This window comes from Pteronotus mesoamericanus, unplaced genomic scaffold (genome assembly GCF_021234165.1).
Source record: "Pteronotus mesoamericanus isolate MK-2021 breed Mesoamerican mustached bat unplaced genomic scaffold, CSHL_Meso_final contig_78, whole genome shotgun sequence".
Lineage (NCBI taxonomy): Eukaryota > Metazoa > Chordata > Mammalia > Chiroptera > Mormoopidae > Pteronotus > Pteronotus mesoamericanus.
The window spans coordinates 29,974,784-29,997,071 of NW_026555258.1; the positions used below are offsets into that span (position 1 = coordinate 29,974,784).

A 22,288-nucleotide genomic window follows, 5' to 3' on the forward strand; every position below is an offset into this window, starting at 1 on the left:
TGGGAAGGTACCACGGCTTGTCAGAAGGACTCTGGCTAGGTGCACAGGGAGTTGCATCCATAAACTTTAAAAATGGGATATAAATAATAAAATTAATGGGGAGAGAAGGAGTTCTGATATATGGATCATCCACTTCCTTCTCCAGGCTAATCTGGCCGAGAGAGGAGGCTTTGTAATGAAAATGTTCTTCCCATAAAATTGAAGGGAGAACAGCCTTGTTGCCCTTGCAGCTGGATGTGGCACTGGCTTCTGGAAAGCCGGAGATATTAATTAGCACTGCTGTGGATTAAACTCTCCCAACCATGTCGGATGGTACGATTTTTTCTCTTTGTGAGCTTGACACGGGTGGCAAGGAGAAGTCTGCTTGGGTTTTTCCAGCTTACTATTATTACTGAACTTTTCTTTTATTTGGGGATCAAATCTCTTTCTCTCCTGGAAATGAAAATGAGATATTTTGGGGTTTCCCTGGACAGTTGGTTAGAAAGAGGCTGTTTTGTTGGAGCAGGCAGAGGCGGTGGAGAAGGCTGGATGGGAGATGTGAACTTCTCTGCCTTTGGCTTGAAAGCTTTTGTTTATTTGTGTGAAGTCTCTTTCTAGCCAGCAGGTTTATATTATCTGAGGTTTGATTTGTCGGAGGGAGGTGAAGGAAATAAAACTAGGAGACTAAATTTAACGTGCGTGTGTGTGTGTGTGTGTGTGTGTGTGTGTATGAGAGAGAAAAAGGAATTGTTAAAAATCAAACTCGAACCAAACTGTCACAAGTGTGCTTGTTTATATGTCCAATCTCAAGGCCAATGGCTTGGTTGTTTAAGTAAATTACAGGTATTAGCACAAAAATGATATTATTTATGCATTGTTTCCAGGTACAAAATTCAAGATTCATGAAATTGACATATAACTGCAAAGTGCAAATGTATTTTCAGTAATTAAAAGCAAGGGCTCTTAAGTCAACTTTGATAAAAAGGTGGTTAAACAGAAACGTTGTTACTGTGCTAGTTTTTTTCCCTATTATTTACATTAGCTAAAATTTGGGTTTACAACTAATAGCTAAAACCCAAGTGTAGGGTCTCTTTTCTTTAATTTCTGATTTTTCAAATAGCTAGGATGTTACCTTCAGTAAAGAACACAGTGCCTGAACCAAGCATACAGTCGATGCCTGAATTTCCCATAATGATGTCACATGTTTTCATTTATTTTTCTGTTATTTTCCAGAAATGTTAAGATTAATTGCTAATGTTGACAAAAATCTGAGCACGGCTGTCCTCTGAGTTTGTCATATAGGTCTTCCTCAGAGTTGAAGTGGGGAGAATAAAGGATAAAGTTGACATCTACGACCAACCCCATCTGTAAACATTTTCTACAGGAAAGTTGTTCCTGAGCCAGGGCTGGGTAGACAAGGAAGGGAAAGGGCACTCAGAACAGAGGGGTGGCCTTGTCATGGGTCAGAGCAGGCAGGTGTCTGAAGAGATCAGGAGGCGTGCGAAGGCGCGCCTGGCCTGCAGCGGCTCGACATGAGGCGCTCGAGAGTCAGTGAAGAATGTAGACTTTGGGATCAGACAATACCCGAGTCTAACATCCCTCTCCACGGCTTACTCAGCCGCTCTGCACTCAGTGTTCTCATTCACACCGGGTGCATAATGACAGTGGCGGAGAACTGATGTAGAATGGTGTTCAAGACCTTGGACTTGAAGTTGCACTGCTGGGGGTGATTTGGCCCCTTGTGCCTTATTTTCATCATCTGTAAAAGGGGAATCGTAATACTTACCTCATAGAATTGTTGTAAGGATTAAATAATGTGTTTTTAACCTAGAACAGTAGCTGGTGAGGAGTAAACATCCAGGAAGTGCAAAGGATTTTGACTCTTATTTTGTATGTGAACATTGAGGTGAGAGCAGGTAGAGTCCTCTGAATTGCAAACCAAGGAGTCCAAATTAGCCATAGAAAGCCTGACCTTCTCAGACTTCTTTTTCTGATACTTCTCTTGCACAGTTTCTGTTTGGTCCCAGCAAACCTTGGTGACAAAGTGGGTACTCCCTCTCAAGACTGCCTGCTTGCCTTTGCAGAACATTGCCTGTTAGCATGTTCTTTCTGATGGGGAGCAGAAGGGGCAGAGAGGTGGCCTTTGATCTGAGGGGAGATAGAGAGAGAGAGACAGACAGACAGACAAAGAGACAGAAAGAATACCTGTGTGCCACCACTCAGCAGCAGCAGACTGGGTGGTGTGGTCAGCCAGACCCAACTCTCTGCCCCCACCCCACTGTTCTTACAGAACAAAGGTCTTTACATGTACGGCCCCAGGATAACCTTTCTGTCTTCCCACAGCTGGGGAGTCTGTTCAAAAGAAAGTGAACCATGAGCATCTTTGGATGCCTCTTGCACTCCTCTACCAGGTTAGGGTGGGAAGGTCCTCCCTTTGTACGTCCCCATTCAGGCCCCATGGCAGCCAAGAGGCCTGCATTCCTTTAGTGGTAAGGGGCCTTCCTGTGCTTCTCCCTTCCTAGCCCTGTAGCAAGATGGGACGGCCGGGCTACACCGTGGACTGCCTGGAAGAAGACTGTGGAATTTCGCTCCCCAAGATAGAGCTTTGTTTTGAAACTCCCCCTCCCCTTCTCCACATCAGAATCTGCAGCTGCTCATCACAGGAGCAGGCACAGCCTGGGAAGACCCTCAGCTCCCAGATAGGGAGCCCTCCTCCCTCTCCCCGCAATGACTTCCCCTCATTGCATCTTCTTATCATTCAGGAGCCATGTGGATCCCAGCTCTTGTCAACCAGAAGAGGAGCTTTGTGCTCCAAGCCTTGATGTTTCTTCTCCTGTATTTGGGAAGACAAATACAAGAGCCAGCATGCTTTGAGCCCAGGGCCTTCCTCCCTTCCAGCTCTGCTTGCAGATTTCTGAAGGCTCAGGGTGGCCCTGGAGTCCTTCGCTCCTTGTCTCTCTCCCTGGCCCAGCCTCAGTCCCATAGGTCCTGCCCAGGCCGGCTGGTGGGAACTGGTTTCAAGCAAGGCAGGGATGCTGCCCATAGGAGCTTCCCCAGCTCAGGGGGAGAGCATACACGGTGCCAAACGACTGGAATAAAGTAGCATGGGACAAATATCCTGAACATTGAACAGAGTGTGGGGGAAATGTCATAGGAATTTAGAAAAGGAAATGATTTATTTCAACCAAAGACACTTAGGAAAGCATCCAGGAAGAGAAGATATTCGAACTGGGCCGTAGAGGACAAGGATTTAGACTGGAGTGAGGTTGGGAAAGCAGCATGAGCAAAGGCTTCGAGTGGAGGAAACTTGGCACATGGGGAATGATGTGTGTGTGTGGTGGGGCTCAAGAAGAAGGCAGCGTTTGAAGTAGGGTAGATCTGAGTTAAAGTGGGAAAATAGCTTGTGGTTTGGACTGGGGCCTGTATGGCTCAGGCCGATGTTACTCAGAGGCGGTGGGGAGGCAGGGACAGTTTAGGAGCACAGAACATTCTGGTTTGCAAAGGGCACATTGGTTAGGGTTGGGAGAAAATGAATGCTTAAAAAAAGTCATATGCAAAATCACTTTCCATTTCTAATGAATTTGTAGTGAGCTTTGCATTAACTGTGAGAATGGCATGAGTCAGCCAGGTGATGAGGCCACAAGGAAAGGAGAAGTAAGCGGTTTAGGCCCCAGCTAGGGAGTATGGAAGCAGGAATAGAGGACTGAGACCCTTGCACTGGATTCAGGTGGGGACGGCACCGACATCTGTGGCTCGGGAGGACATTTGTTAGAACTGGATCCCGGAGAGCACACCTGAGACTAGCATGGAGAGGCCTAAAGAAGCAGATTTAGCACTTTCTCAAAGCCAGAGCTGTGCAGCCGCGAGAGGCTGCCTCAGGAAGTAATGAGTTCCCCATCACTGGTGGGCTTCAAGCATTATATAAAGATCGGCCTCCGTAACCTCTGAGCTCCTTTGGACTCTGAGACTTGGGCTCACTAAGATTTTCTTAGTGATAGAGGGTAGAGTGGGGTAGGGCTTGGGCTCCTGTTTAGTCATCGCTGGAAAATTTTCTCCTACACAGAAACTGCAATGTCTGATTTCAGTCTCCTCTCTGGGGCCTCCCCTGCCCTTCCACACCACCTGCGAGTGTGTTTGGGGCCCTGCTGGAGGGGTGTCTGACGGGCTGTAAACTTTGCAAATCTCTTCTTGGAAGCCCCTCGATTCCACTGTAGACCATTTGACCCAGACATGAGCAGGTCTGGAGAGCTCAATGAATGAGGGGTATATCTTTCATGCTTATGGTACTTTCCGATGAATAAAAGCACCTTGAGATCGCTTATCCTCTCAGTGACCCTGGGAAACACCTCTGGTGCTGTTGCCAGAGCCAGGCCATCATACCTGTCCCAGTTCATTTGGATCAACAGGCATTTATGTCACATGTGTTCAGTGCTGAGCAAAGATGAGGGAGGCACAACCCCATCCTCATGAAGTTTCCACTCAAGTTGGGGGATGAGGGCCCTAAACAATTAAGTATACAATGTAGAGTACGAAGTGCAGTGGTAGAGATACGGCCACTTTGGTGTTCCAGGAACACAGGGTAGAGGAAATCAGGGAAGGCTTCCTGGAAGTGGGGGGCCATCCAGAATCTTTAGCAGGCCGCACCCGCACCCCTCGCTGCCCCGTTAGAACTAACGGTGGCACTTTGTAGATTATGGAGTACTTTTGCCAGCATCATACATATTTTCTCCATTCAGCGAACATTTTATTCAAGTTTAATTAATCTTTATTAGGTTTCATGGGGATAGAATGCTAAAACCTTGTTTTTTGTTCTTTTTAAAAATTAAACTTTCAACTTTGAGATAATTGTAGATTCACATGCAGTTGTAAGAAGTAATACAGAGGGATCCTATACACTCTTACCAATTTTCCCCAGTGATGACATCTTGCAAAGTTATAGTACAAGTTCACACTGGGATATTGGCGTTGATAGACTCAAGATACAGAACAGCTCCATCACCACAGGATCCCTCCTATTGCCCTTTTCAGCACTTTAAAAGTGCTTTTTTAAATGTCTGGCCCCAAGAACTCAAAAAGTGGGCATTGACATTCCTGTCAGCCCCTCTGTGCCTTCTCACACCTTGGTGAGGTAGGTCATATAGCCTCTTGCTACAAATGAGAGCTCGAAATGTGAGATGTCTGGCCTAGTTCCACGGAGCATGAACTCGGCCATGTCAGAGTCGAACCCTACCCTCCTGACCCCAGGGCCAGTGGGCTTGTTCAGCCACACTCCTCCGCTGGTGGCTGCAGGAGCCTGGATTCAGGGGCCTGGGTAACATGGGCAGCATCTTCACCAATCCACAGAGTGCAGTCTAAGCCCAGCCTCGGCCATATAAGGCGGAAATCCATTCCACACAGTGAGGTCCCCACCTGTGTGGGGCACATTCCCCAGTGAGGCCTCAGAACCAGAAGGGCCCTGCCAGTTCTGGTCCCTCTCCCTCACTTGACAGATGGTATCACTGAGGCCTAGAGAGGGGTGGCATCTGCCCGGCTCTCCAGGCTCCCTGCCAGTCAGTATAATCCATTGTAATTGAGCCAGAGCTATTCCTTAACCTAGGCTTTGCAGGTGCAGGTTTTGTGTACAGAGGTTTGAAAAGCATGGAACCTTCTTCCTTCTTGCTTCCGATCCAGAGCTCTCTCCCTAGCTGGAGGAGTAGAATTCAGTCTGGGGCCAGGGAGCTTCACAGAGAGGACGTGCTGCCCTCCCACCCTAAGTGAGCTTTACCCTCCGGGTTGGTAGTGAACACTTCTCCAGATTCACTTCTGGGGCAACCGTCTGGCACCGAGCTTGGAGCTGGCCCGCCTAGGCTCCCCTCTCCAAGCTCTGTCTCTGCATCTGCCTTTACCCAGGATTCCCAAGGACCTAATGGCCCTGCAAGGGCTTTGCGGGCTGGGAAGTGCTAGGCAGATGAGAGAACTTATGCTTCCTGTGTTTGGAACGGTGGAGTCCCTGAAGATGGAGGGATAATGGCCTTGAAAAGAGCAAATGCCTGGCTGCCCTTGGCCTCTTGGGTCCTCTCATTATTCCACAGGTACTTGTTGGACAGCGGATAGATGCCGGCAAGTAGTGCCATGAGTCAAGTGCATGCTGTTTGGGTTTTTTAACTTCAATTATGGAGAATTTCAAAAGTAGATGGAATAGTCTAATCGCCCTCTGTGCACCTTTACCCAGATCCAACGATTATTGACTCACCCTGGTCTTGTTTCATTGACACTCCTACACTGCCCACATTCTGCTTTGTTTTTAACAACTTATGGAAGTATAATTTTTATACCATAAAATTCTCTCATGTGACGCACACAAGTCAGTGATTTCTAGCAACTTACACCAACACCAGCACCATAGTCTAGTTTTGGAGCAGTTCTATTCCTCCACAAAGATCCCTTGTGTGGATTTATGCTTGCCCCCTGCTCCGACCCAGCTCCAGCCAACCCCTGCTCTGCTTTCTGTCTGTCTGTAGATTTACCAGTCTTGGACATTCCGTTCATATCTGGCTTCGTTCACTTAGCATGCTTTTGAGGTTCACCCATGATGTAACTTGTATCAGTACCTTGTTCCTTTTTATTGTTGACCAGTATTCCATTGCATAGATATACCACATTTTGTTAACCCCACTTCATTGTGAAGCCAACTCCAGATATCATATCACTTCATTTGTAAATATTTCAGAATGACTCTTTGAAAGAGGAAGCCTTAAAAGTCATAACTATTATACCGTTACTACACCTCACAAGTTAGCAAATTCTATAATGTCATCAAATACCCAATCAATGTTTATATTTCCAAATGTTTTCCTTACACCATAATTTTTTTTACAGTTGTAAATTTTACACTTTGTTTGCTGGAATCAGGGTCCACGCTGTGATAGATTGATGCATCTCTAAGTCTTCTCTAACCTATAGGACCTCCTCCAGCTCTCTTTTCTTGCCTTGGTACTCATCTGTTCCAGAGGGAATCTCTACTTTGTCATGTGGCCAGTTATGGAGGCAGAGAGCATCAGGGGTGGCAGGAGACGGAGAGGTCAAGAGTAAGTCCTCAGACAGATGGGGAAGCAGAGGTCAGCGAAGGGGAAGACCTGCCCACAGAGCCTTGTCGCACCCTGACTGCCCCAGGCATCCAGCCCCGTCTGCCTCCTCAATCTCAGGTCATCAGGCCAGGCTCCGGGGACATGCCTCTCATACTCTAGCTTTCATCCTCCTCTGGGTAGATGTGCAGGTTGGCAGGTGTCTGGTCCTTCAGGCTGGGAGTGGTTGACCTGGCTCTGGCCAAGCTCCCAAGGGCCACCTGAGGCCCAGCAGAGAGCCCGAAGGGACTCAGTAGGTGATGGGGAAGCCTCGTGGCCCACCTGCAGCCTTGTCCCCCTGCGCTGCCCTCCTTCCTGCTGCCCTTCTTCTCACGTGTCTGTGTTTCTTTTCTCCTCCATGCTATGGCAGTGGTGCCCCGTGCTGATGAGACAATACTTGGTGCAGCCCCAGGCAGTCCTTTTCCAGGTAATCTCCTAGGGACCCAAATGACACCCAGCATACACTTTCCTGGGGCACGTGCCTCCTTGAGTCCCTTCTAGGATTCCTTAACCGTTAATGTTGCTTTGTTTCCAAAGTGCTACCCTTCTCTTTCTCCTTCAGATCCTCACAGTCACCCTGGCAGCAGACAGCAAGGGGTTACACTGAAATCTCATTTCATTAATGAGGAAAAGCAGAGAGCTCAGCTGGCTTGCCTAAGGTTGCACAGGTGACAAAGAGTTAGAACTGAGACAGGAACCCGGTGTTATCGCTCCTGGTTGTCTGTTCTTTCTACCATGGGGTCCGAGGATCTAAATGCAACAGATAAAAATGAGCTAAGGAAGTCCATTCCCCACTGCACCTCAGTTTTTCCTGGTTGGGAAACATGACCCTGAGTACCCCTCTAGCTCAGACATCTGGAGTGTGGTGTCTCTGAGGAGGGCATGCTGTTCTTAACCTTGAGGTCTCACCAGAGTCTGCGGCAGTCGGCAAAGAAGTTTCATCCCAACTGGTTGCCTTGGAGGGGACCGTCTGTGAATTGCTGACCTCAGTTTCTGTTCCTGGGTCACAGTCAAGGACAGCAATAGGGGACCCTGATGGGAAGGAGGCAGGAGCCCAAAATGACATCCTAAGAAAGAACTCCAAAAGCTCAGAGAAGTAGGAACGTGGAGCACAGCTATTTCCTGTGACTGTCAGTGGCCAGGGGTGGGGAGAAGAGGCTTTGTTCACAAGTTCATGGGCGCATCAACACACACGTGTGCCATGTGCATCCCTAGGGTCTCTGTTCAGCCCGTGGCTTTCTATAACCAGAAAGAGAGGCACCAGTAATGCCTTCTTTCTTCTCATCTTTCATCTTCTTTCTTTTCCTGTCATTCTTTCTATATCTCCCAGCCTCCACTCTCACAAAGGACTTGAGATGTCCTGCAAAATAAACAATTACAGGTATCTAAGCTAGTTAAAGCTAAAAAAAATTAAGAAATTATGTAGAGGGAAAGGGAAGATCATTACACCAGGTGCCAGCAATGACGTAGTTGTAGCAATTGAGCACCGAATTTGACTGAGCTTCCTGGCAGCCAAAGAAAAGAGGGATATGTAGTGATTTTCAATGTCCCTGTTGTTCAAGCAGAGACAAATTAACCATCCATCAGGAGAAAAAAGTTTTTCCCAGTAATGAATTTAGGAGGGATGGACATGGAATTTGAATATTCTAATGGCTATGTCTCCAGGGGTTAAAAAAAGAAGTTCTTTCTATGGCTGTTTTCTCTCATTGCTGCTAAGCAGTGTTGAATGCCTGATATTCCATCACAGACCAGTGAAGGCACTTCTCCTGGGGCTTTAACTAATGCTCTACAAGGGACATTGTTTTCTGGTCACCTGACTTGATGAGAAGTAGAGGCAGAAGTTTAGTGTATCACTTGGAGCTGTTGTGGAAGTATTCCCTAGTTAATTTTTTAACGTTGTGGCTAATGTCATGCTAATAGACTATACTTTCATTCATTAAACAAGCACTTAGGGGGCTCTAGGGATGTTTCATGTTCCATACTTTCAAGGCAGCTGAGAGGGAGATAGACGAATGTTATGCATGATGGGCTAATGGAGGTCTCTGCAAAAGGCAGTCAACCAGGGAAGCATAGACAAGGAAGTTATGACTTCTTTGTAGGAGTCGGGGAAGCAGGAATGGTTTCATGGACGAAGTGGCATTTGAGGGGGTCTTGTGGACGAGGTAGGAGTTCACTCAATGAATGAGTGAGATGTGCTGTCCAGGCAGAGGTAGGAGAGTGCCTGGAGTTCCAGGGAGCCCAGGAGACTGAGGAGGATGCGGTTACCTTTGAAAATCACAGGCAGTTCAGAGGGAGAGGGATGAGGACTTAGGGAACAATCGTGTGCTGAAACTAAAGGTCAACATCCCCTGACTCTTGCAGGAGCAGAGTGAGGGCTGAGGGATCCCGCCAAAAAAGAGACTGGACTCAGACCAGCCCTGTGAGGTGACCATGATGGGAGCCACAGATGGAAAAGGGCAGCGAGGGCTGGTCTCCAAGTCCTGCTGCCCCCTGAGTCCTGGCTCTTTAGGGAAGTTCACTTTACCTTCTGGCAGCCCATGGGGGTTGGACGACTGGATTTTAGGACCTTCCACTGCCTGTATAATGCAAGTTGAACATTTTGCGTCTTGAAAAGATGATCCAAACTGAACTGTTGAAGTGACTAGACAAACCTTGATAGTGAATTTGTTGACAAAAACAAAATCAAATAGCAAAAAGGCCCTTCTATGCGGACATTAAAGAAATTAAAAGGCAGGAGGTCTCTATTGGCCACCCTCTTGTAGTTTTCTTAAACCCAGATGGCTCTGCTTTTGTGCAGGGGGGTGGAAATAGCAGCTTTCTCTTGCAGACTCAGCTGTCCAGACTGGAGTCTAGGGAGAAGAGGCCTTGGTAGTGAGGTGGGGAGGGATTCAGGGATGCTGACTCTTGGCTGAGATGCTGCCTGGCCCTCCAAAGGGTCGCCCATTCATTTGTTCATCCACATGTTCATTGTACAAGCCCTTCACAATCGAATCCCAACTTAGTGACCTTTCTCTATCTTTACCTCCTCTGTTTTCACTTCCTCCAACTATTAGCATATGCCCTGTTTCTGAATCATTCCTGTCCTCTTACCTCTGAGCCCTCCTTTCAGTTCTTCCCAGCTTTACGGGTCAGGGATTGCTCAGACCTGTGTTAAATACAGACTGCCCCAAGAAACCTTTCCCAACCACTTCCCACCTCATGTAAACTAATGGCTTTGTGTTCTTATCCCTCTTGGATGGAGCTTCTGGGACCATGTGTCTTTTCCCTTGAGGTTTGCAGGTGAAGGTCAAAGAGCATGTCTGGTCTTCACATGCCATCTTGTGCACAAGGGAGGCTCAATAAATGCTGAACTAGCCACTATGTTCAGGCCTCCATGAGGCCTCGGGCACTTGGGAACACAGTGGGGAGGGGTCCCAGAATCCCAGAAACTCCAGGAGATGCCATGTAGGAAGAGAGCATTATCATAGGCATTTTGATCTCCCCGCCTTTGCATATGGCAATGAACTGAAAGAGCTGCTTCCAGTGAGCTTGACTTCCAAGTTCCATCTTAGTAAATTGGGAGGCCAACACCATGACCAAGTCCCGTTCTATGTATGTGGGATGAAGTCTAGACAGAAACTTTTCCCCAATAGGTCCCTGTTGCATGGAATGAAGACTTTGCTGGTTGTAACCTATTGCAAGAAATATTTTCATCTCCATCTCGTACATATATGTCCACCTATATGTGAAACAGAGATCCATAAACAGAACTTGCTCTTTCTATGTGTGAGACACTTGGATATATTCTGTTCTAGTCCATTCTAATTTCATTTTTAAAAAAGTTCGTACTAGCAAATTGATTTCATATCTGTTAAAGGGCCAGGACCTCTGTGGTATGAAAATAATTAGGGCGATTGTCAAGACTTTAGAGTCAGATAGACCTGGGTTTGAATCCTGGCTCTGGCACCTATAGATGTGTGACTTTAGGCAAGCCACTTCCCCTCTAAAAGAGAAGTCTCAGTTTCTAAATTTGTAAAATGGGGATAACATAGAACCTACTGCATGAAGTGATCATACGGGTTGAGTGGGACAGTACAGGTAAAGCTCCTGACACAGAGTAAGTGATGGATAAATGTGAGCTTTTGACATGGTTGTAAAGATTATGTCCTGGCACCACTTGTTGGAGTCAACAGTGAGAAGGCATGACTCCCACCTCTTGGGGAAATAGCAGTCAGGAAGGACTTCCTGGTGGAGGGGGCATTGGAGCAGGGTGGCAGGATGATCAGAACCCACTATTGTCCTCACAGTGACTGAGAACCCTGTGTGAGTATCCCAGGGCCACTTGTTTCCTTTTCATGAATGGCAAACTTGTCCCCAGATTTGGCCGGGCCTAGAGCTGACCACATTAGATGCTTTTGCTGTTCCCATTTAGGTCTCTAATCCATCTGGAATTGATTTTTGTGTCTGGTATAAAGTTAAGATCCAATTCTTTCCCCTTGTTTCTGAATGGATAATGGGTTACCCTGCACTGTTTATTAGAGCCATCCTTTGCTGATTTGTACATCACCTCTCTCATATATCAGGGTTCCGTATATGCACAGATTAGTTTCTGGACTCGCTTCTGTTTCATTGGTCTATTTATCTGTCCCTGTGCCAATCCACTGCTGTCTTAATTACTGCAGCTTTATAGTGATTCTTGATGTCGGGGAGGTACATGCGTCCCTATCTTGTCCTTCTCCCTTGGAAGCACCTAGGCTGGCTTCAGGCCTGTGCTCTTCCCTGCGTTTCGGAACCAGCCTGGGCTGGAGATGAGTGAAGAATGCTGGGAGCTCTGGACAAGCTGTCCTCGGTGAGACTCCATCTCAGGGGCTGTGCCTGCGGCACCTCCTGGACTCACAGCCACTTTCCTTCCTGGTTGGCATTTGGGCAGCCCAGGGAGCACTGTCTAATTCATTTGCAGAGAAGAGCGCCAGGGATGTGCCTGAGCCAGGCCCCTCTGCCTGCCACTAGCCTAGTGGCTCCTCCGGTTTCCCTCCCTGTGCCTCAGTCCTCATCATCCTGCCCAGGGTGCTTACAACTCCTTTCAGAAAACTGCTTGCTTCCCTCGTCCCTGTCTGCCAAGGACATAATCCTGCACAAACAAGGGTGTGTCTTCCAACGATGATGCCAGGGTCCTGGAGGGAACTCCCCACCCCAGAGCTTGGCTTGCACAACTAAATTCTTTGGCTTAGGTGTTTGCAAATATTTGCTTTACCTGAAAACAGGCCTGAGGGTTGGTTGGGTAGGAGGAAGAGACCTGTCACACATGCTTACAATTTAGTTTGTCCTTGAATGGGAAGACCCAGGTGGCATCTTTGCAGCCTTCTCTGGGGACCATTCTTACAGTGGCTTCGATGCCAAGAAAATGACTCATGGCAAGCTCTGTTTTCATGAAATGGCTTAAAGGAAGGAGCGTGACTCATGGGCCAAATGCACACGGTTGGTGTGGACTTGGTAAATCAGATGTATGCGCCTCCTATTTTTTAGCCTACAGGTATTTACATGCTTCCAGAATTCCCAGACACTTGCCAGACTGTCAGCTAGCGTGATGTATTAATTTTGGTGTGAGAGGTTATGGTGAACCACCCCTTGCCCTGGGACATGGCCCTGTTAGCTTTAGGCAAAGCCCTCATCTCCTTGGGCCTCAATTTACTCATCTGGGAAATGAGGGTTTGGATTGGATGATGTCTCAAATTTCTGTTGACCTTGTTTCTGTGACTCTGGGTCTGTTGGTCGAAGAGCACAGAATCAGAAACCTTTCTTCTCAAACTCTTGGCAACAAGGCTCTTATTTCTGCCTCGGTTTTGGTTGCTGATGTCTCCCCCCGCCACTGAAGATGATGGTTGTCTCTGGCAGCTGGGGCTGGGCGAGGGGACCCTGCAGGCCCCAGAGATGCTGGGTGTGAGTACTTGTGAAGCTGCACTGAATTCTGCCCGCCTCTTTATCGGGGTAGGATCGTCAGTTCTGTGTACTGTCTTGTTCTGTCAGCACCTCTCAGCACCTGGGTGTTCATGAGCCCCTTGGAGGCCTTGGCCCTGGCATGGCAGCTCAGCTAGGTGGCTGAGCCCAGAACGTGGCAGTGGCATTTGGTTGGGGTGCTTTGGAGTCTCAATGCTCAGATGTCTCTGTTTTGTTTTCCCTTTCAGACCCCTGAGTATTCCGCCATGGCCTCCCTGGCTGGAGGGCTGGACGACATGAAGGCCAACCTGACCAGCCCCACCCCTGCTGATATCGGAAGCAGCGTGCCTGGGCCGCAGACCTACCCCATTGTGACAGGTGAGGGCACCTGGGGAGTGGAGGATGAGTGGCAGGGAGAGAAAGAGAAAGAGAGAGAGAAGGGGAGAGACTGAGAATGCCTGCGTGCAGGGAAGAGTGGCTTCCTGGTGCTTTTGGACTTGACTGGTCATTTTTGTTTTAATGAGGTTGTAAGGTTCTGGCACAGGTCAAGCAGGAGACTGCTGGGGTCAGGGGCTGTGGCTGCGATGAGACATGGCTGTAGAAGAAGACACGGCTCTGATGAAGCTGGAGGAGAGCAAATGCCGCGCGGACTGTGGGCTGGGAGGGGTAGCAGGAAAGTCTCGTGTCGGGGGCGCCCAGTGATTTCAGGATCCTCCGTGTGTGGACCCGAGTGTCAAAGGTCTGGGATTTATCCTCCTCATGAGACGGGCAGCCCTGGTCGGCTCCAGCCTCAAGGATGCCTGGGCCTCCTGGCAGGTTGTTGTTGGTATTTCATATTTCCAGGCAGAGGTCGAGTCAAGAAGGGCTGGAAGGTGCTCGGTGTATGCAAAGCAGCTGCCTTTCGGCGAGGCCCAGGGCCAGTCTCTTTAATGTCCGCGTAAAGATAAAGAGTTTGGCCCCTGGAGGTCCATTGCTGGGTTTGAAGTTGACATTGACTAGCTGTATAATCTTGTGTAAGTTATGTAAGAGTTATGGGCTGTGGTTCTTTATCTCTAAAGTGGGAATGGAAACAGCACCTACCCCACAGTGTTGTAAGGCTTAATGCATTAATGCATGTAAAGGGCTTAGGCATTTGTCTAGCTTACAGCAAGCCCCCAGTACATGTCACTGTTATTTCTCAGAGACCTCTCATGGTGGCTGGTCACTGCTGGGATTGCTGCTGCAGAAGGGGCTGGACGGGAAGGACCCAGGCAGATCCCCCTCCCTGCTCCAGCAGCACTGGGACAGACTCAGCTCTGGGAGGCTGTCCAACCTGGCAGGCAGGAGGCAGTCTCGGATATTGTACAGACAGGCAGTGGGGACTCATGGTGGCACTTGGACCAGAGCCTTTGGGTCCAGCCTGAGGTAGCAGGATGTCCTTGTAGGCTGGTAGGCAGAACTCAGTGATTAGTGACAGAGACAGGGGTCTTGGAAATGCAGGTAGACTTTGGTTTTACCAGGGAAGCTGGGGGCTGAGCCGACTCAAGTTAGAACATTAGAGGAGGGGCAGGAAGAGACAAGGTCACAAAGCAGGGACGGCCCAGCTCTGAGGCCGGGGCCGATAGGTTTGCTAGCACTGGCGCGCATGGGGCCCAGGCAGAAGCAGCTGGGACCCTGTTTACAGATTTGGGCACCATGTGGGAATCAGTCAAGTGGCAAGAGAGACTTAGTTCCCTGTCTGCCTGACATGCAGCTGAGCATACAGGTGGGCAGGTGTCTCCAAGGGGAAAACGATGGGGGCATGGGGGGCTTCAGTCAGAACAATATCCCATGAGGTCCTCTCCCTTGGCGTCACAAGGGTCTGTGACAAGACCTCTGATGGTCTCCCCATTTTATGTATGCAGAAACCAAGTCTCAGGAAGGGGCAGTGACTTGCTCTATATAAAGGCTGAGGGAAAAAATTGGAGCTGGCCCTCAGTCCTTAGATCCTGGTACTTATTTTTTTCCAAGGGACTACACATAATAAGGGGATGGGGAGGTAGAGTGGAAAGAAAGCTAGTTGATTATAATAGCAGCTGTCACTTTATCGAGTAGTCACTGAGCACCAGGTGCTCTGCTGGGGGGACTCGTGCTACCCCCAGGGGTACCTGGGACGTGGGTGCTGTTATGTTCAGTTCCATTTCCTAAACAAAGAAACTAAGGTTTTGGGGCACTCACAGAGCGTGCCGGAAATCACAGCTAGTAAGCACTGAAGTTAGAGATGGATTCCAGGGCCTATACAGCCAGCCACTCTGCCACACAAATAATCTGGAGGCCAATCCCAGAGCTGTCACTTCCTTGCTGTCTGGCTTTGGATGCACCTCTGAGCCTCGATTTCTCCATCTGTGAAATGGTCCTGCTCTCTCAGAGCCCTTTGAGGATCAAGCAAGATCCCCAAGGGGACTGCTCTGCAGAAGGGTTAGGGTTCATGGGAAGCTTGGCTTTAGCCAGAGCACAAGAAGACTGTATTCTACCATCTGTGCACAAGCTTACTTAGATGGAAAAGAAGCCAGGAAACGTTGAGACTGTGGCCACACTTCTGAGACTCTGGCCTACTGGAGTGGTAAACCGGCAGCCAGCTGGACAAAGGATAATCTAGCCCACAGATATGGTTAGTTGGGCCCACATAGGACTTTTTAGAATTCTGAGGCAATGTTTAAAAATTTTAAATCTGAATTTCTGGCTTCCCTTGAAAAATCAGAAGGTCTGGCCTCACTGAGCCGTATTCCCACACGATCGTGGTAGGCAGGGGGTTTACTGGCAGCAGCCTCTCAAGACAGGCCCCCACCCAGCTGCTCTCTCATTATCTTACAAGGCTGCCTAAAAAGGAATTTGAGTTGAACACATTCATCTAGAGTCAGTGCTAAAAGCCAGCTGGGGGGTTTAGCATCCACGGCCTGCAGGAGGCTTCAGCAGGCCCAAGTGGCAGGTGGGTGTGGGCTGGGTTTTCAAGGAGCCTTTGACCAAAGACTTATTTGTATTTTGACTTATCCACTTAAAAGTTACATTATAGAGCATAAAAAGAATATAAATATTACAGACCAAATTCAGAATTATGCTTAATTTAGAAACTTAGAAGTATTCTAATTATAAATTTATATAACTATATAATACACTTAAATATATTATAATACACTTAAAATACATTATAAGTAATCATTAGTTTTCACATAAATAAATAATAGCTAGCTAGACAGTTGTACTAGCACCAAAAGAAAAATAGAATGCTGAGGGATAAATTTAACTGTAAAAACTCCACTAAGGGAAGTTAAAGAATAAATGGAGAGATATAGTTTGTTCTTGGATAGGAAGACTCCATATTATAAAGATGTTCTCCCTAAGTAATAGATTAATTCAAAGCAATCTCATCAAAATAACAGATATTTTTTGGAACTTGTCAAAATGGTACTGAATACTGGACAAATAAACACTCAGAGATAGCTAGAAAAATTCTGAAATACAGAAATGAATAAAACAGCATATTTAAAAACATTATGATAAGGTAACAATAATTAAAACTACTTGTTACTGAAATTGAAGTAAATAGACAAACAGAAAAGCATAGAGAGTCCAGAAATCGATTCAAATATATGTGGGCATTTATTTTTATGTATGTATGTATGTATTTTTAAATTTATAAATCATGTTTATTCTATTACAGTTGTCTCAGTTTTTACCCCCTTCCCCCCCTCCACCCACCCCACCATGTGGGCATTTATAAATGCAGCCTTTCAAATCAGCAGAGAAAAAAATAAGTCATTCAGTTAATGGCATTGGGACAATTGGACCTTTTGGATCCATACCTCATTTTTTATATCAAAACAAATTCCAGGTTGATCAAACTTTAAATGCAAAAAAAATAAAATCATAATAAAACTCGAAAAAACAAATGAGGAAAATTTTTATAATCTTAGAGTGGGGAAGGCCTTTTAAAATCTGTTCCAAATACAAAAAACAATAAAAGTTATATAAATGACTGTTTAAATGGAAATGTTTTGAATTTAGGAAAAAGATACAAAGAACAGAATTGGAGGGAAAAAAGGAGAACACAGTTAACAAAAAACTAACTTCCTTAATATCTAAAGAGCTCTTAGAAATGAGTAAGGAAAATAATTTGTTGGGAAAAAAAGGTAAAGAATATAAATATGAAATTCATTGAAAAATGTGGATGTCCAATAACATATGAAAAGATATGTACCTGACCCGTAATTTTAAAGCTACAAATTAAGACAATCATGAGGCACTTAAAAAAACCTATTAGCTTATAAAAAATTGAAATGTTTCTTGAGGCCCAGGGTTAGAGAGGGTAGAGACAGGTATTTTCATACACTGCCATAGATGTATAAATCAGTGCAATCTTTTTTTGAGAAAAATTTGGCAGTATCTATCAAAATTTTAAATTCACATACTTATCTTCTAACCCTTCTAACCTAGAACTTTGATATGCATGTTTAGGACTTTGGTTCACAGATTTATTTGCACAGATGCACAGTGATACCTACATCTGTAAAATTATTACAGAATTAATCATAACGGTAAACAACACAGTGTCTATCAATAAGAGCTGATTAAATAAATCTTGGCTCCTTCACACAACAAAGTACAAAGTACTATGCAACCATTAAAAAGAACTCAATAGAGCTATCTGTGCTGACATGAATAAATGTCCAAGATGTATTTTTAAGTGAATAAAGTTTATAGAATAATGTTAAGTATGATCCCATTGTTGTGAAAAACTATAAAGGACATACACGCAGAGGGACAGACACAGACGTGCAGATCAGATGCTTGTATGTGAGGATTCAGTGGGAGAAGATCCCCAGCCCCTTCCCCGCTACATGGGGCATTTTGGTGCTGAGCTCAAATTGGGCTTCTCTGCCCAGTCCCACCCAGCATCCCCTGGGTTAGGAAATATTAACAGTGTCTCTTTACTCTCCTGAAATTAACTTCATAAAAAATATAGCCTATCTTCACATCTGATTTCAAATAAAATCAAAATAATGCCTTACTATGAGATGAAAGAGAAAATGAAATTGTTTACAGTTCAATGATACGTACTTTGAAAAGTAAATAACTGTGTGTCTAACTGCGAGAGCTAACAATGCGGCATGGGGCTTGCCCCGTGCCCAGAATCACTGTGAATGCAACAGCCCTGCACACAGACTTACGCAGGAGGGTGGACATAGGGACTCATCCTGACTCAGACTGCGAATGTGACTTTGCCAGTAGGTGAGCCGCCCTCGGCATAGGTCCAGGTGAAACAAGGTACACACTTTGGCCGGCTTATATGGTAGTTGCACTCCTAGGAAATTCAGTGTATAGTAAGACCACGGAAATTACAAGTTCATATTTATATGTAAATGAAGTTCAGTTCTGGATTTAAATAATTACAAACAGATTTTTCACCTACATGAATGTTTGGCAAGACATGACAATAGTGCAGAATGAAGGAAAACTGTTGCGTGGGAGTGTTCCTCTGTAAACCAGTAATGCCTGTAATCATGTAAAAGCTCTCGCAAATTTTCAAAACACCTTCTAGGGGGCGGTTGCTGACCCCACTGCAAAATGTTTGAATGCCTTCAAGGAAAGCCCCCGAGAGCTGTTAGGGTAGGGTGGGCCTCCCTCTTGCCACATGGCCTTTAGTCGAATTCCTCCTGTGTTAGCGCATGTGCTGACACACCGCTGAACTGAACTCATCACGGTGGAGCCTGAGTCTCCCAGCCCCAGGCCTTACCTTCTCCCACAGCTGGACTGTGAGCCCAACTCAGGCTCTAGCCCGGGCGTGCCGCCTGGGGCCTGGGGAGGGGGTGGGCAGGCAGCCTCGATGCTGCGCCATCCCAGCCCTCACGCTCTGAGCTGCCTAGAGAAGATCTCATTAGAGAAGAAGTCAATTTCTCTCCGTCATTTATATGCCATATTAAATATTAAGTTAAACCCCTGCTCTACCAGCCAGGGCCACGGTTCAGAAACTGCTCACCGTTTGCAAACCTGTGACATGGCCAACCGGTTCCTGCATCGTCAGCAGTTTGGGCCCATCCTGATTGGGACTAATTATCTGAAGGTGTGTCCTTGGGCCACAGGCTGCTACTGAGCCCAGCTCCTAGCGAGGCAGCGGGTAGGGCGCCAAGCTGTGCCCACCCGACCCTTTGCCTGAGGGAACAAAGGAATGGGACAGCCTGCGTCCTTGAGGCCCCTTCCCCTGAGGACCATCTCTCTGCAGCAGCAGATTTGAATGGTGGGCAGAGACTTCTTCTGGTTAAAAAGTTTGGGAAACACTGGCCTGGTGGGTGACCCAGGCCCTGGGGGTCTGAGGCTCCCCCTGGGCACTGTCCCCTCTAAGCAACAGAGACCTTACATGGGCAGCAAGTGAACACCCACAAAGACAAACAGAATGACTGCCAAGTCTCTAAGGCCACCAGATCTGATTTGCTGTATCTCTGAGGTTCGATGTTTGGAACCTCAGGCCCCAAACTTGGGTGTACAAGAAAGTCCGTCCTCCTCTGCCTTCTTTGTCTCAGCTGCAGCTGAGGGCTGGAGGAAAAGGCTCTAGACCAGGAGTTGGAGGGATTGGTTTAAGTCTGTTCTCTGCCACCCGAACTGTCCTATCCTTTGGCAAATAGATTGTTCTCTCTGAGCCTCAGTTTTTCTGTGAAATGGGCACGGTAATGTCTACCTCAGTTGACTCGTTTGACCATTTTGGGGATAGAATGAGATAGTAGGGGAAGAGAGTTTGAGAGACACCAAAGGGACAAATGAGTGCGTGGGGGAAGCTGCAGGAGAAGGAGGCAGGTAGGATGGAGGGTCACGAGGTCCAACCGCTCACTTCACAGCTGGAGAAGCCCAGGTCCAGAGAGGGGAGGTGATCTCAAGGCCATATCCAGTGAGTTAGAGCTGGACCTGGGGCTCACTCTGGCCCTGGCTGCTGTTGTTGACCAGATGGACTAAGAAATTCCAGTTTAAATGTCCAGAAGGCATTTTTTCTAGCATATAATTGAGAAAGTCAACAGGAAATCCAGGCTGTCCCTGGAAGCCCAGCTTCACCAAATTCTAGCTGGGTGGCCCAGGGCAACTTACTAGCCTCCATGCCCACATTCCCCATTTGCCACGTGGGGCCCACAGTCCAACTTCCTCCCAGTCTTTCTTTGAAGATTACACGTGTGGTCCACGCAGGGTCTGAGCACAGGGCCTGGCACATAAAACCCTCAGTAATGGTAGTTAATAGTATGTTCCTGAGCTCCCGTACCAAAAGTCTGGCCAGGAGCCAGGCTGCCCTGAACAGCTCTGTGTTCATCTCTCCCTGGGAAACAGTTCCCCTGACCTGTTTCTCATGACCCTATTGGAGGCTCAATCAGATCCAGCTAAATAACTCTTCCCCAGGAATGAAATCATAATGAATAATAAAAGCAAAAAGACAATAAATGCCTTATGTATCCAGGCAGCCAAAAGGTGCAGGGGAAGTGACAATAACAGCTACCATCAGCATAAACCACGGTCAGTCAGGGAGCTCTCCTAGGAATCCCATGGAAGGTGCTGGGTGTCCGTGTTATCGCGCGCGTTGAAAAGGAAGCAGAGTGTCAGCAGTGACTGTTTAGCCGGCTGTCACGCTGTGCCCCGCTGGGAGCACAATGGTGGTCATGGTGGACCATCTCTGCCCTCACTGGACTTCCCTGCTGGGGAGAGCCAGACAGTTCAAAGCAAACAGAAAAAATGGGGCAATGTAATTTTATAACAAACTGGGGGAGAAAGTAGAGAGAGACTCGGGTTGAGGGGCAGCGGTGAGTGGACAGGGGGGCGGGGAGTGAAGCAGGACCTCTCTAGAGAGGTGGCATTTGATTTATGACCCCAACCATGAGAAGCCTCTGAAGATTTGGGGGAAAGGCATTTCCAAATGAAAACACAGCCTCAGAAAATGCCTTTTAAGCATATAAATAGATGAGATGACAAGAGGGTGGGACCATTTCTTTGTTCTCTCTCCGCTGCCAGGTGAGTGCAGCCCACAGTCAGGCCTGGGGGACTCTCAAAGTCAGTGGAAACTACCTTCGGAGATTAGGGAGCCCCGCCTTCACCCAGCCCTGGGATCTGTTCTGCATCAGGGATTGGTCCCATTGGTGATGGGGATTTCACTACCTCAAGGGCAAGGAAGATTTAAACAGGACTAACCTGAAGCTGCTCTCCATTGACATGATTTCCTTTCCTGCTGGCAAGCCAGAGGCTGAGGTGTTGGCAAAGTCCAGGCCAGCACTCACCCTATGAACTCAGACCTGGGCCCTGCCCAACACGTCCATCCGCTGGCATCTGGTGTCCCCATGATCCAACCCAAAGGTTGGTTTGTCTGATTAGTGTTTTTTAAACACAAAAAAGTAGTCCTAACATTTTAAAGATTGGAGACGAACAACCCAAATATCTGTCCATAGGGGACTGGTTAAATGAAGAACAGCTCATCCATACACCCGAGCCCTGTACAGTTGTAGGGAAGAATAGGAAGCTCTTTATGCCCTCATAGGGAAGGACCTTTGAGACACATTATTCATACAAAAGCCGGGATGGTGTGCAGAGATACTAGCTTCTGTGGAAAGAAGAGAGGCACAGTGGGGGTGCCTATCTGTATTTGTGTACACGCACGTAAAGGAACTCCGGAAGGCTAACCATGGGAACGGACTGTGGGAAGAGGACTTTTTACTGAATATCATTTTCATTTTTAATTCTTTGAACCTTGCCAATATGTCACTATTAAAAGTTGTTTAAAAGTGCCTTACAAATCAGGAAATTTAACATAAAGATTCAAATAATCTAACTTCTCTTGGAAAAGCAGAAGACTTGTCCACCTTGGGTCTACATGCCCGTGAGGCCACACTCACATGGAGCTGAGCAGTGGTCGCTCTCTCTAGACTTGCTGTGCTCTCCTGTTTGCCCCAGATTCCACCTGGCCAACTTGTTGCTCTTACTTTGCCTGCTGGCCCCTGTGAGCTTTTGAGTTTTTGACCCTGCTCCAGCCCTGTCCTTCCTGTGTCCTCTTATTTCTGCTCTTGTCCAGCAGAACGGCCTCCGCCCCCACAAGGTTCAGTGGCTATCCAGCAAGAGGGCCTGGAGCACTGAGTGCCAGCTTCTCCTGAAAAATGCACCATTTCATCCCTCTGCAGCGATGGCCAAACACAATGTCGTGGCCTGCTTCAGGGCACCACGGCCCAGAGGGAAAACTTTAACATCCAAGATGGAAACTTTCCCAGACATGAAAAGCTATTTGTATCCCAGAAAGAGTCAAGATGAATCTG

At 47.3% G+C, this 22,288-nt stretch overlaps 1 protein-coding gene across 1 annotated transcript in view; it reads left to right on the forward strand.

The window, feature by feature from the left end:
• The window catches only part of PAX5 (paired box 5), a 158,778-nt gene that overhangs the window by 76,573 nt on the left and 59,917 nt on the right, over positions 1-22,288 (forward strand). Inside the window, exon 7 of the mRNA XM_054584974.1 lies at positions 13,247-13,376. Within this exon, the coding sequence (XP_054440949.1) occupies positions 13,247-13,376 (130 nt within the window). The remainder of the gene's footprint in view (positions 1-13,246; positions 13,377-22,288) is intronic.